We start from the raw sequence: 13,365 nt of genomic DNA on the forward strand, positions 1-13,365 counted from the left end.
TGGACGGATGGGTGGGTGGATGGATGGGTGGGTGGGTGGGTGGCTGAATAACAAGATCAAGCTGAAAGGAAGAAGGAGGCAGAGGTGGTTCCAGGTCAGAGATTGGAGGAAGAAGAACCCCAACCTAGGGCCTATTGCTGGAAGGACCTCAGAACACCTGAGGCTAGAGTGGGAGGGAAGGAGGTTAAAGCCAAGCAGGGAGTTCTGAGGCCTGGTATGAGACCCAAGTGGGAAAATTTGGAATAAGCAAGTTAGCCTATCTGGGCCTCAGTTTCCTCGCCTGTAAGGCAATAATAAAATAGCATATTCTGGAGGTTAAATGAGACATTGCGGGTATCCGGGTGGTTCAGTCCCTCAAGCATCTGCCTTTGGTCCTATGATCCAGTCCCTGCTCAGAAGGGAGTCTGCTTCCCTATCCTTCCCCCCTGCTCATGCTCTCTCTCACTCTCAAATAAATAAATAAAATCTAAAAAAAAAAATGAGACTTTGCATGTGAACATGTTTTGTAACGGACGGCCCTTCTCCTCTTGCTCTGACTCACAAACTGCCTCTGCAGCCATCCTCTTCTCCTCCCCCACCCCGCCCCCCTGGGGCATTGGACATCAGGGAGCTGAGTTGCCCCTGCCCATAACTGCACTTGTTGCATTTTGTTACCTGATCACTGCTTGATGTCCCAGCAGTCAGCGATTTATTCTTACATCTCCAAGGCTAGGGCATGTCTGGCACAGAGTAGAAGCTCAACATGTCTGTTGAATGAGTGAATGAATGAATATGTAATTTTGCTAAGTAAGGCAATGGTTCTTAGAAATTACTGCTTGAGAAATCACAGTGAGAAAGGGTTCTCTAGAATCACTGAGGAGGGATGCCTGGGTGGCTCAGTAGGTTAAGCATCTGGCTTCGGCTCAAGTCATGATCCCTGGCTTCTGGAGTCGAGCCCCAAGTCAGGCTCCCTCCTCAGCAGGGAGTCTGCTTCTCCCTTTCTCCCTTTGTCCCTCCTCCATGCTTGTTCTCTCTCTCTCTCTCGCTCTTTCTCAAATAAATAAATAAATAAATAAATAAATAAATATTTTAAAAAACAAATAAATAAAATCTTATTAAAAACATAGAATCAGGGAAGCCCCGGTGGCTCAGCGGTTTAGCGCTGCTTTCATGTGGGGTGTGATCCTGGAGACCTGGGATCGAGTCCCATGTTGGGCTCCCAGCATGGAGCCTACTTCTCTCTCTGTCTCTCATGAATAAATAAAATAAAATCTTAAAAAAAACAACAACAACATAGAATCAGGGCAGCCCAGGTGGCTCCGTGGTGTAGCACCACCTTCAGCCCAGGGCCTGATCCTGGAGACTCAGGATCAAGTCCCACGTCAGGCTCCCTGCATGGAGCCTGCTTCTCCCTCTGCCTGTGTCTCTGTCTCTTTGTCTCTCTGTCTCTCTCTATGTGTCTCTCATGAACAAATAAATAAAATCTTAAAAAATATATAGAATCACTGAGGAGAAGTTTCACTGTCACCACGAGTGGGCAAATGTCTACTCATCCATTGAATTAGAAGAGAAGCCTCCTCACATTCATATGTTTATATTACATTTCCCAGCCAATTCCGATACCCAGCTTTGGGGACCTACTTCTAGAGAGGCCAATGAGTCCCGACAAAGTCAGACTAAAATGAAGATCCTTTCCGGGCCCAAGGATCTAGAGCCCCAGGGATATCAAGAGAGCTCACTGACTGCTGGAGCAGCAGGAGGTGAACAGGTAGCAAAATTCAACAAGTGCAGCAACAGGCAGGGACACCTCACTCAGCTCCGGGGTGTCCCAGAAGGAGGAGACAACCATGGAGGAGGCAGGTCAGAGGATGAGGGGAAGGTGATCCATCCCAGACCATGTTTACATACAGACTCATTTAATCCTCACTACATATTATTTTTGAATCACAGGTGAGGGCCAGATAGGCTAATTTGCTAGTTTGTCCCAGAGGTGGAACTTGAACTCAAGTCTCACCTTCTGAGCCAGGTGCTCTCCAGTGCACTACGGCGCGCAAGCTCCAAGAGGAGTCTTCATATTTTCAAAAAGCCTAATAATGCTAGGTTTTCATTAGGCACCCAATAAAGGGCTGTTGTCTGGACTATGGAAAAAAAAACCCCACTGAGCTTGAGGACAATGAGGCGGTGGTACGGCACCGGATCTCTTTTATTTCAGGGGAGAGCCTCTGACCGTGGGCTACAGATGGGGAACCCGCGGGGGGGAGGGGACTACAACTCCCAAGAGACCCTCAAGGGGCCACCGCACGCATGCGTAGGCCCCTCCCCTTGATCCGGTGGCTGCCCGGGCCGTTCTCGCGCACGCGCTGTCGGGTCAGGCGGCTTCCTACCCCGCTCCCCCGGCCAGACTTGGCGGCCGGACCTCCCGCGACCGGGGCTGCGATGCTGCCCTTCTCTTTGCTCTGGGCCACTCGGGTAAGAATGGGGCTCCGGAGACCGGGGGCCAGTAGAACGCGAGCTCCCCTCCGACCCCGGTTCCCATTCACCAGCCCCGGGGTGCCCCCGGCTTCGCGCACGTGGTTTTGGTCCCCCGGGACGGGCGTGCAGCTCCGCAGTCTTCGGGAAGCCCCGCCCGGTGCCCGGGGAGCCCTGGGGCCCCTCCGCGTTCCGGCGACCGGGCGCCCGGGGGCCTGCGACCGCCTCCTTCACGTGGCGTTGGGGGAGAGGAGCGCTCAGATGCCCCGCGGACCCCGGGGAGCGAGCGGGGCCCCTGGACCGGGGGGCTGAGCCTGTCCAGCCAGCCCCGAGCCGTGCAGATGATGCAACTCGGCCCCGCTGCTTACATCAGGGGTTCCTTGGCGCTGCGGACTGACGGACGGGACGGGTCGGGGCACAGAGGGCGGGAAGTTGGTTTTGGCTTCCCTGCCTGAAGGCTCCCGCCACCACCAAATCCCTTCCCCCAGAGGCCGTAAAGGTCGCTCTGCCACCTCTTGCTCTGGAAACCACGTCTGCTGTCTGCCGCCTGAGTCCTTGCTAGCTCAGCTCCAACCCCCTGACTGCCACGGAGGCCCTTCAGGGGACCCTTTGGTTCCTGTGGGTTGGGGAGGTTCTGGAACCTTGGTGGATTGCCCCTGAGCTCCAGAGACATAGGCTTCTAGAGGACAAAGTTTGCCCTGTGGCTTTGCAGAGTGGTTCATGGGTCGAGGTGGAGGGAAATTCTGAGGTGAAATCAATGGACCAAATCAGAACCATCCCCTGGACATTGATCTCAGCCTTGGCTCTAGAACTGGCTTGTTGAAGGTGGAGGCGGGGGTGGTGAGAATTGGAAAGGCTGGCTGGACCACTGGCTGTGAGGTTTGGAGCCGGAAAGCCTGATAAGCATGGCTGAGGGTTGTTGGGCGACTGTTTGGATGCTTTTTATCTGACCGTGGTGTTTCCTCTCCTAGCCTCTGCAGAGATGTGGGCGGCTGGTCAGGATGGCCGCCCGGTGCCAGCACAGCGAGGTGGCCCAGACCCAGACCGGAGAAGCGGCGAGCAGGGGCTGGACGGGCCAGGAGAGTCTGTCAGACAGTGATCCTGAGATGTGGGAGCTGCTGCAGAGGGAGAAGGACAGGCAGTGTCGTGGCCTGGAGCTCATTGCCTCAGAGGTGGGGCTTGGGGAGAGGGCCCAGGCATAGGCCGCAGTGGGTGCAGGAGATAACAGGTCATCATACTGATGTTTCTCCAGATTTCCCTGTCGGACTCAGGGCCTTCCTGCTGGGCCTTATCTCCTTCTTTTCTTTACTGAAGAACAGGCAGGGCCAGTCTGGATTATGGGGTGGGGACATTAGAGAGCTTCCAAAGCTGTCCGGAGCCCTTCTAGTCTAGTCTGGCCCCTTCCCCTTCCCGAGAGGAAAGCGGGGCCTGGAAGCACCGGTTCAAGTGGACGGGTGGCCTTGCTGGGGACACCTATCACGGCAGCTAGGTGTCTCAGGATGCTTCCTCTGGCCTTTCTTCAGGCCTGACAAGGAATGCTGAGTGAGCAAACAGCTCTCAGTGGAGCCCAGCTCCTTCCTCCCTGCAGCCTGGGGTTCTGGCAGGAAGGGGCTATGGGAGGCTCCAGGGAAGAGGGCTCAATACCTTCTGACATTACCCCCCACCCCCCTCACCCCAGAACTTCTGCAGCCGGGCTGCGCTGGAGGCCCTGGGGTCCTGTCTGAACAACAAGTACTCGGAGGGTTATCCTGGCAAGAGGTGAGGGCTAGGTACCAGAGGGCTGGGAGGCCATCCCTGATGGGCGTGCCCCCAGTGTGGATAGAGGAGTGGCCTTCCCAGCCCTTTGCCGCTGGTTGCTGAAGATACTGGGACCCTCTCCGGGTGCCCTGATAAACCCCCATCTCATGGCAGATACTATGGAGGAGCCGAGGTAGTGGATGAGATTGAGCTGCTGTGTCAGCGCAGAGCCCTGGAGGCCTTTGACCTGGATCCTGCACAGTGGGGAGTCAATGTCCAGCCCTACTCAGGCTCTCCCGCTAATCTGGCCGCCTACACAGCCCTCCTGCAGCCTCATGACCGAATCATGGGGCTAGACTTGCCCGATGGGGGCCAGTGAGTACCGGGGTGGGTGATGGGCTTGGTGGGCAGGATGGGCATGGGACAAGAGTTGTTCCCAAACACCACCGTGTGCCATGGATGGCGCATGCAGGCGTCTCCCTGCCCTGCATATCAGTGGATGAGGAAGAGAAGCCACCAGTAACCAGTGCTCACCGTGCAACAGACCTGGCGTGCGGGTGGTGCATACCAGGGCCAGTGTTCTAGGGACAGAGGCATCGGAGCTGGGCGGGAGGGGTGTGGTTCACTCCGGGCGTTACTGGTTTCTGAAGCTCTCTTACCCCTCTCAGTCTTACCCATGGCTACATGTCTGATGTCAAGCGGGTCTCAGCCACGTCCATCTTCTTTGAGTCCATGCCCTACAAGCTGAATGTGAGTTCTGGGGCTCTGCTGGCGCTGTGCTGGGGTAGGTGAGGGGCTGGAGTCCTGGGCCGGAGTCGGGGAGGAGAGGGAGCTGTCCTGCTTCCTTCTCAGGGCTTCAGCTTTTTGGTTTGTCCATGCAGCCTAAAACCGGCCTCATCGACTACGACCAGCTAGCACTGACCGCTCGACTTTTCCGGCCGCGGCTCATTATAGCCGGTACCAGCGCCTATGCTCGCCTCATTGACTATGCCCGCATGAGAGAGGTTGGTGGAGGGCTGGCATACCAGCCACTTCCCAGGGGGTAGTGGGGAGATTCTGGGAGGGGGCAGCCTTGGGGAGGCCTCCCCAGGCTAAGGCCTGTCTCTGTACCTGCCCAGGTGTGTGATGAGGTCAAGGCACACCTGCTGGCAGACATGGCCCACATCAGTGGCCTGGTGGCTGCCAAGGTGATCCCCTCACCTTTCAAGCATGCGGATGTTGTCACCACCACCACTCACAAGACCCTTCGAGGGGCCAGGTCAGGCTTCCCTGAGGTCAGGCCTTATCTTTTTCTGCCTTCACGCCCTATTCCAGGGGCGTGGTTGGGCTGCATCTGAGAGGAGTTTATTCTCACCTGAAACCCTGAAGACTTTGGCCCAGTCTGTGATGACTCTCCTTGTCTTGCCTGTGGTGCAGTTCCCTGCTAGGGGATTTGGGGGTGGGGCTGAAGGGCTGCTCTCCTTGACCACTGGAGTCCCGCACACCAGCCCAACTGAAGTAGACTCAGAGAGCACGGGGACCCAGGTCAGCCTTCTCTGCTTTCACCATCCCTCGTCCTTTCTTCTCCGCTTAGATTCTGATCACCTGCTTCCCCCATAGGTCAGGACTCATCTTCTACCGCAAGGGGACGCGGGCTGTGGACCCCAAGACTGGCCGGGAGATCCCTTACACGTTTGAGGACCGAATCAACTTTGCTGTGTTCCCATCCCTGCAGGGCGGGCCCCACAACCATGCCATTGCTGCCGTGGCTGTGGCCCTAAAGCAGGTTGGGGAGCCTACTCTCCTCGGGGTGGGGGAGGGGCAGTTGGCCTGGAGGCTTAGCCGGGCTCCTTGCTGAATGAATTGGAGCTGATAAAAGGGAAGCTCCCTGGTGGGGTCAAGGCTGGAGTCCCAACTACACTGGAAGTGGAAGGGCAGCAGGAGGTGGCGCTTGGGGTCATGGTGCCTCTGTCTCATCTCCAGGCCTGCACCCCCACGTTCCGGGAGTACGCCCTGCAGGTTCTGAAGAATGCTCGGGCCATGGCCGATGCCCTGCTAGAGCGAGGCTACTCACTGGTGTCTGGTGAGCCAGGGGGGTGGGTGAGAGCCTCTGCAGTCTCAGGCCGAGGCCCCCTCCCAGCTCACTGTCCCTCCCCCTAGGTGGCACCGACAACCACCTAGTACTAGTGGACCTGCGGCCCAAGGGCCTGGATGGAGCTCGGGCTGAGCGAGTGCTGGAACTGGTATCCATCACAGCCAACAAGAACACCTGTCCTGGGGACCGAAGCGCCATCACACCTGGGGGCCTGCGGCTTGGTGAGACCTGGGTTTGCAGAAGGAAGGATGGCTGCCAGGTGGGCTCGGACTAGGCTGATCCTCGTCTGCCTCCCTCCCAGGGGCCCCAGCCTTGACCTCTCGACAGTTCCGTGAGGATGACTTCCGGAGGGTCGTGGACTTTATAGATGAAGGTGTCCACATCGGCTTGGAGGTGAAGAACAAGACCGGTGAGTTGGGGCAAGGCCCTCCCTGAGCTCACTCTGTGCCCCTCCCCCTGGCCGGCCTGACTGCCTTCCCTGGAGTTCTGACCTTGTGTTGCCTCACCCCCTCCAGCCAAACTCCAGGATTTCAAATCTTTCCTGCTCAAGGACTCAGAAACAAGTCATCGGCTGGCCAACCTCAGGCAGCGAGTGGAGCAGTTTGCCAGGGCCTTCCCCATGCCTGGTTTTGATGAGCGCTGAGGGCACTTGGGATGTGGGGCCCACGGACTGGAGTTTATTCTCCTCTGTCTCCTGGGACCAATGGAGGGGAGCGACGGTTTCAGTTTTTTGCCGGAGGAGGGGAGGGCTCTTACTTAGGGAAACCCAGCTCTATCCTGGACTCTGTAGCTGAGATTTCTTTCCGTAACTAGACTTAGAAGGAGGAGGCCTGGGGCTTTCTGCCCCGAACTCTCCCATTATCTCAGTGTTATAGACTCCTTGCTCTTACCTGGGGAGAGGGCAGTTGCCCCTGTGAGCCTGAGGAAGGGGCGAGTAGGCACCCACCTTTCTGTTTTTGTCTAATAAACTGCTACCCTGCCTGGATCTCTCCTTTTACTGCGGGAGGGGTCCCCTGGGCCAGGTGGTGGCGTGTCTCCCTCTACGTGTTCCCTCCCACCACCACCACAAGGACCCCCCCCCCCCGGCGGGGGGCCACAGCCTCCTTTCTCTGTCTCTGATCAGAGCCGACACCAGACGTGATTAGCAGGCGCAGCAAATTCAATTTGTTAAATGAAATTGTATTTTGCCCACGGCTGCTTCTGCTTGATCCCAGGGGACTGAGGGGAGCAAGGGAGGGAGCGGGGAGGCCCAGGTGCAGGGCTGCGGGAGGGGATGCCTGTTGGCTCTGGAAGCAGTGGGCTTGGGCACAGAGAGGAGCTCGGCTCCGCGGGCGAAGGTGTCGCATCCAGGGCAGGCCAGGCGCAGGCAGCGAGCCCAGTCGAGCCAGAGCAGCGCCGCCCCTGCACTGGTGCCGGAGCCCGGCTAACGTGGGGCTCGCCACGTCACTTGGCACTGGGAGGCCTCTGCTTGCTCCTGGCTCACGTTGGCCACGCTCAACACGTAGCCTGGGCCACACCCAGCCGGCCTGGGTAGGGGGGCAGAGGGGCGGGTTTGAGCCTTTCCAAATACACACTGCCTGCCCTCTAACTCCTCCCCCCCGCGTGGGACTGGAGCTGAGGGTCAGAGGCGCTTCCGCTGCTGGGAGCAAGGGAAGGGGGTGGGGAGCTGTCTCCCCTCCTGTGGGAACCAAGCCTGTGTAAGCAGCAGCTGGCCGGGGTGGTGAGAGTGGCGCCCTGGGGGCAGGGGGCAGTGAGTGGAAGAAATGAGTCGGTGCTTCACTTCTCACTTGCGCCCCGGCCAGCTCAGAAGTCGGGCCGGTCCTTCTTCAGCTTCTTATAGTCCGTGGAAACTGCAAGAAACTACAGGAGGGAAAGGGGCACCTAGTGCCTCAGGCCTCCCCTCATGGCCTGGGGTGGGGGTGGGGTCCTGGGACCCAGATCAACAGATGGAAGAGGTACCTTGTATTGGTCATTGGGGCTCAGGCGGTTCCATGGCTCTGGGTTGTTCTTTCTGTCCCAGCTACAGAGAGGAAGGGGGACGGTGAGGGTTTGCTCCCTGGAAGCTAGGACCCCGGAGCCGGAAGCGACACATAGGGTCTCCTGCCCTGCAGCAGCACCCCTGCCCTATCCTGGGAGGCCCATTTCTCAGAGACCCACTGGGGTGGTGACCAGTGGAACAGGAAGGCTGTCAGCGTGGGGCCGGTGGGATTGACAACCCAGCCCAGGGCCTCCCCCGCTCCTGCCCCCCCAGGGTCACCCCCAGAGCAGGGCAGCGGAAGTCAGGCGGAGACCCCAGGGGCTGGGGTTTCAGTGATGCGCCGACCCGACGTCGCCCAGGCCTCCCGCCGCCCCCCAACCCCCTCTCCCTACCCCGCCCCTGCGGAGTCTCCGCCGCTGCAGCCCCCACCGCGGCGCCCCTAGCAGCTCCCCCGGCCGGGGCGGGAGGGGGGTACCCGAAGCCGCCCGCCGGCGGCGCGTAGTCATGGCAACCGGGCCTGGAGCGGTGCGGGTTCCGCGGCCCAAAGCGGGTGGAGTCTGGGCCCAGGAGCGAGCGGTGGGACGGTGGGGGAGAGCGGGCCCCAGGTGGAGGTGCCCGGCGGTGCAGACGCGGGGGGCTGCCTGGGGGTCCCCGCTGAGACCCCTCCCTGGCCTTCCTACCCTCCCCCTGCCTGCGGCCTACCCGCCTTTACCAGACGTCGGGGCTGCGCAGGGCGAGTCTCAGCAGGTACAGCGCGGCGCTGCCCATCCCCAGGCCGATGAAGCCGATCATCGGGATGAGCTGCGGAGAAGACGGGGCCCGGGGTCAGCGCCCTCCCCGAGGGCCCCGACGGCCCGCTGGGCCCCCACCCGGGCCTGGGCTCCCTCTCACCCTCACCCGGGGAGGGGACCTGGGACCTCCCGCTACACTGCAGCCTCCGTGTCCCTCGCCCGCCGCGAGCCGGTCCGGGGGGGTTCGAGGGTCGGGGCCCATTGCAGGGATAGGTTGGGGGCGCCTGGAGAGCTGAGGGCCCTTGGGGGAACTGGGCAAGAGGCAGGTCCTGGGAGGTCTGCGGACCACCAGGGAAGAGAGAGTTGGGAGTTAGCGACAGCGGCTCTGGGGACCGAACTCACCGCGGGGTGTCTCTTGATCTGCCGGTAGAAGCGGGCCCCGGGACCTGTTCCCGCCATGTCGCCTCTCCAGGGTCTGAGGCTCCCCACGGCTATGCTCCCTAGCTCCTCCTGGGGTCCCGCCCCCGGCTGGGGAGGGGTCAGCCCGCCCGGCCCAGCGGACCGCTGGGGCAGGCTCACCCCACCCCCCTCATCTCTTCCTCCCGCCGTCCCCGCCCGAAGCGGGACAACTGTCGGGAGGCAGAGGGCTTTCTGCCCCTCCACTCCTCCAGGTGGCTGTGCCCTGGCCCACGGACACCCTCCTGCCTGGGGCTGGGTCCTGGCCTGAGAGGCTGAGGGAGGATCCAAGGTAGGGGGAGGACCCGCTGTGCGCCCGGCAGTCAGCTTGCAAGCCCAGTGCGGGGGCGGAGTGTTGGGGGGGGCAGGAGGGGCCCCAAGCACTTCCCGGACACCCCTAGGGCTAGCAGATCCCGAGGGAGCAGACAGGTCCCAAAGGCCCTGCTGGGCCTCCGCACACAGTGTAGAGGGAGGAGGAGAGGAAGGACAGACCCACAGCCCTCCAGCATCCCCAGCCCCGCCAGTCGTGGGAGGGTCTTGGAGTCGGGTGCGGTTGGCTCCAACAGCCAGCGGAGGCCGGGAGCCGGGGTATTTAACACCTGGCTGAGCTTGGAGCAAGTCCGCTGTCCAAGTTTGGGGTTTTGATAGACTTGCTTGCTCTGCCTACCTCCTGTAGGGTGAAGTCAGAGCCCCCCAAGACGACTCGCTGTTTCTGGCTGCGCCAGAGAGGAGGAGAATGGGGTAAGGGCAGGAGTGGAGGAAACGGGAAAGATGGAGGAGGAAAGAGAACAAGACGCCCGGAGAGAGAAGCGCAGAGCGGTTGCCTCCCTTTCTGCAGCAGCTTAGGTGTCTGCTATTGTTGGGGTGGGAAAGCTCCTTGCCATCGTCTCTGGGGAACCGGGGTGCTAGGGACCCGGCAGCCTGGCTCTAACCACCTCTCCCCACTGCCAGGCTACCCTCCCAGCCCTCCCTCCGTCCAGAGCCCTGCGGCGCCGCGGGCGGACGGGGTGAGTGGCTGCGGGGTGGGGGCCCCCCCATCCCAGCGCGGGTCCCTCCTCCGCCCCCTGCGCTGACAAGCGTGGCTGTAATTAGGCTGCGGGGTCCCAGGCTCTCCGCCTCCCTCCGGCGGATAATGAGATAAGGTGTCAGAGACACGGGAGAACAAAGAGACAGAGACTCGCTGCGGCGTAGGGGGGGGGGGGCTCAGGGGGACTGACGGGATGTCAGGCCTGGAGCAGCGCAGAGCCCGGCACCTCCTTGGGGACGGCCCAGTGGCCTGTCCTGTCACTCGAGCCCCCCAGGCCTCCAGTCTCCGGGACTAAGAATCAGTCCCGGAGCTCGAGCTCCCGGGGCTGCACATCTGGGCTGCACATCTGGCTCGGTATGCCCCAGCTGGGCCGCCAGGCCGCAGACAGGGGCGTTTGGCCCCGTGCCTCCGGGGCCCTCGCCCAGGCTCTTGGACCATTTCTTGTGACTTCGGTGGCCAGGCGCGTTCCGGACCCTCCGCCCCGCTCCTTCCCTGGAGCCGCCGGCTGTTCTGCTTGGCCTCAGCGCCCCACTTCGCAAGCGCCTTATTTCCTCTGGCCTCTCCAGGGCTCTTTGACCCCGCACCCGTTTCTGAGCCCTCGTCTAAGCCCCCCCCCCCCGCACCTGGGTCGCGATCTCTGGGTCGCGATCTCTGGGCCTGAGCTGGGGCGCGCAACTCGGAAATCCGGATCCCATGTCCCATCCCCCCCCGCCACACTTTCCCATCAGAAAGACTCAGGCCGCGCGGACCAAGGCGCGCGAGGGATGCAGGAGCCGTTAGCTGCGGATCGGGCGTGGCCCAGGCCGTGCGGGGCTCCCGCGGGGACCAGGGGCTGCACGCGGACTTCACCAGGACACGGACCGCGCGCCGGCCGCGCCGCGAGGGCAGCAGCGGGGCGGGGCGGGGCGGGGCGAGCGGGCTAGGGTCGGGGCCGCGAGCGCCCCCTGGAGGTCGAGCTGCTCCCAAGCTCTGCGGGGCGATGCTCCGGGCGCCCCCTGTCGGGCCGTGCGGGCGCTGCGCCCCGCTGCTTGGGGCGGGAAGCCCGTGCCTGGAGCGCCGGCCAGGCCCCACCTGGCCAGGTCCCACCTGGCCGTTCCTGCCACTCCTGCCAGGGCACTGGGTCCCCTCTTTGGGCCTGAGGTGGGCCCGCGGTGTCTCCCACCTCGCCAGGCTCTGGCTGGTCCCTCTCGAGGGGCTGGTGGGCCCCAGATGCCTGGGCCGGGTCCCGCCTAAGACTGCGCGCTGCCCTCGGCCCTGGGCCCCTGCCTGCCCCGTCTCTGGCTGCCTTTCTTTCTTCTCCAGGCTCTGTCTGTCTGCCTCCGTGTCTGTTCCTTACCACCTGGCTGTGTCTGTCTGTCTCTCCCTCTGCAGCTCGGGCAGGCTTTGTCCCTGCGCATCTGTTTCTGCGTCTCTCCGCGGCTGTCTTTCCCTCTACATCTCTCTGCCCTCCGCGTCTCTCCTTACGGACGCCGGTCTCTGTCTTCATCTCTATCCACCCCCACCCCTCGGTTCCAGCCCTGGTCTCCGGCTCGCTGCTCCTGGGGGGCTGCAGCACTGCGGGCAGCCGGCCTGGGGACAGCTCCGGGCACTGCCCGGGGTCCACTTCGCGATCACCTCCGCGTGCCCGTCGCCTCGGCGCGGACTCCGTCCTCCCTCTGCAGCTGCGGGGCGTGGAGGGGGCGCCCGGCATCCGCTCGGGAGCCCCGGAGCCCCAGACCCCCTCTGCAGCTATTAAGGGCGCGGGGTCCCGAGGCTCGGGGAGATGATCGCGATTGCATCAGCCAGACAGCCGCGGAGCTGGGAGCCGCGCCGGCGAGCGAGACAAAGACGCCCGCGCCATCTGTTTATGCAAAGCGCTCTCCGCCGGGGACCCCGGCGTCCCGGTGCCCGGCCGGCTGGGGGCGCGGGGTCAGGGGCCCTCTCTGCCCGGCGCCCCCGCCGCGCCGCGCCCCCCTCCCCGGGACCCAGAGGGGCTGCGAGGCGAGCGGAACGGAGGGGGGCGGGGGGTGTTGATGTGATTGGAGCGGACGCGGCTGTTTCTTCAATAATGGATGGAGATGATGCGGACGGCGGAGCCAAGCCCGCCCGGAGAGGAGAGAGGAATAGAAATGGGGGGGTGGGTGCGGGAGACTCACCCAGGCGCGCGCGCGCGCACACACACACACACGCACACACACACGCACACACACACACACACACCACCGCGCGTGCGTCACCCTGTCATCCGAATACACGCGGTCGCGCGGCTCACACCCAGGCACACGCCCCCGCACTGTCACGGAGACACACACACCTGCAGGCAGCGATGCCAGAGCAACACACTCACCGGCGGCTCTTCGTGATTCTCACATACACAGTCTTGCAGAGACACGCGGAGATGCCCACACTCGGGGCACACCCAGCCGTGAAGATGGGACAGACACACAGACACGTCAAAGCACATATCCCCTAGACGCCAGGGCCTAAGCTAGACAAAAATGAGGGAGATTGGCGGGGAGGGGGTAGGATGGGGACAAGACCAACTAATCCGTCCTTAAGGGCCCGGATGCTCAGAGCAACTTACCCTAACACGTCCTGCTCTGATATACGCACCTCACACCTCAGGGCACAGGCACCCCCAGTCTCTAGGGACACGGAGGGACCCCACCAATCTGCACGCACACAGGAGCTGCTGCCAGTGCCCCCGGCCTGGAGCAGGCCTGCCTGGCCGCATTCCCCCCCCCCCCCAGGTCTGCTGGCAGGGTGCTAGCTTCCTGCCTTGGCCCCCAGGGTGGGTGGTGCAGACCTTGGGCCACTGGAGCCCAGCACCTGGGGCGGGGGAGCCACACGGGATCACTGGTGGCTGCGGGGGGACTGCCAGGGTTTCCCACGCAGCCGTGAGGGGTGTGGAAGAGCCGGGCCTCGGTCACTCACT

The 13,365-nt window shown here is 62.3% G+C and overlaps 2 protein-coding genes across 2 annotated transcripts; one reads left to right on the top strand and one right to left on the bottom strand.

Annotated features, from left to right (window-relative positions):
• Nucleotides 1–2,324: 2,324 nt before the first annotated feature.
• Nucleotides 2,325–7,240, top strand: SHMT2 (serine hydroxymethyltransferase 2). Its single transcript, XM_055328360.1, has 12 exons — nt 2,325–2,448; nt 3,420–3,620; nt 4,127–4,206; nt 4,360–4,560; nt 4,854–4,935; nt 5,067–5,189; nt 5,304–5,443; nt 5,785–5,950; nt 6,148–6,247; nt 6,325–6,480; nt 6,561–6,668; nt 6,775–7,240. Exons 1-12 carry the CDS (start codon nt 2,416–2,418, stop codon nt 6,900–6,902), a joined length of 1,518 nt encoding a protein of 505 aa, XP_055184335.1. The 5' UTR covers nt 2,325–2,415; the 3' UTR covers nt 6,903–7,240.
• Nucleotides 7,241–7,417: 177 nt separating this feature from the next.
• NDUFA4L2 (NDUFA4 mitochondrial complex associated like 2) lies at nt 7,418–9,959 on the bottom strand. The gene is made up of 4 exons (XM_055328364.1): nt 9,371–9,959; nt 8,950–9,038; nt 8,219–8,279; nt 7,418–8,119 (listed from the first exon to the last, which is right to left on the bottom strand). Exons 1-4 carry the CDS (start codon nt 9,425–9,427, stop codon nt 8,063–8,065), a joined length of 264 nt encoding a protein of 87 aa, XP_055184339.1. The 5' UTR covers nt 9,428–9,959; the 3' UTR covers nt 7,418–8,062.
• Nucleotides 9,960–13,365: the final 3,406 nt, after the last annotated feature.

Source organism: Nyctereutes procyonoides, unplaced genomic scaffold (genome assembly GCF_905146905.1).
Source record: "Nyctereutes procyonoides isolate TBG_1078 unplaced genomic scaffold, NYPRO_anot_genome, whole genome shotgun sequence".
NCBI classification, from domain to species: Eukaryota; Metazoa; Chordata; class Mammalia; order Carnivora; family Canidae; genus Nyctereutes; species Nyctereutes procyonoides.

Bases quoted from the DNA above. Each gene is read 5' to 3' on its own strand.
- SHMT2 (XM_055328360.1), top strand. From the start codon at position 2,416: ATGCTGCCCTTCTCTTTGCTCTGGGCCACTCGG. The intron at 4,561-4,853 runs GTGAGTACCGGG...TACCCCTCTCAG, and splicing joins GACTTGCCCGATGGGGGCCA to TCTTACCCATGGCTACATGT. The intron at 5,190-5,303 runs GTTGGTGGAGGG...GTACCTGCCCAG, and splicing joins ACTATGCCCGCATGAGAGAG to GTGTGTGATGAGGTCAAGGC.
- NDUFA4L2 (XM_055328364.1), bottom strand. From the start codon at position 9,427: ATGGCGGGAACAGGTCCCGGGGCCCGCTTCTACCGGCAGATCAAGAGA. The intron at 8,280-8,949 runs GTAAAGGCGGGT...TCCTCTCTGTAG, and splicing joins CTGCGCAGCCCCGACGTCTG to CTGGGACAGAAAGAACAACC. The intron at 8,120-8,218 runs GTACCTCTTCCA...TCCCTCCTGTAG, and splicing joins GCCCCAATGACCAATACAAG to TTTCTTGCAGTTTCCACGGA.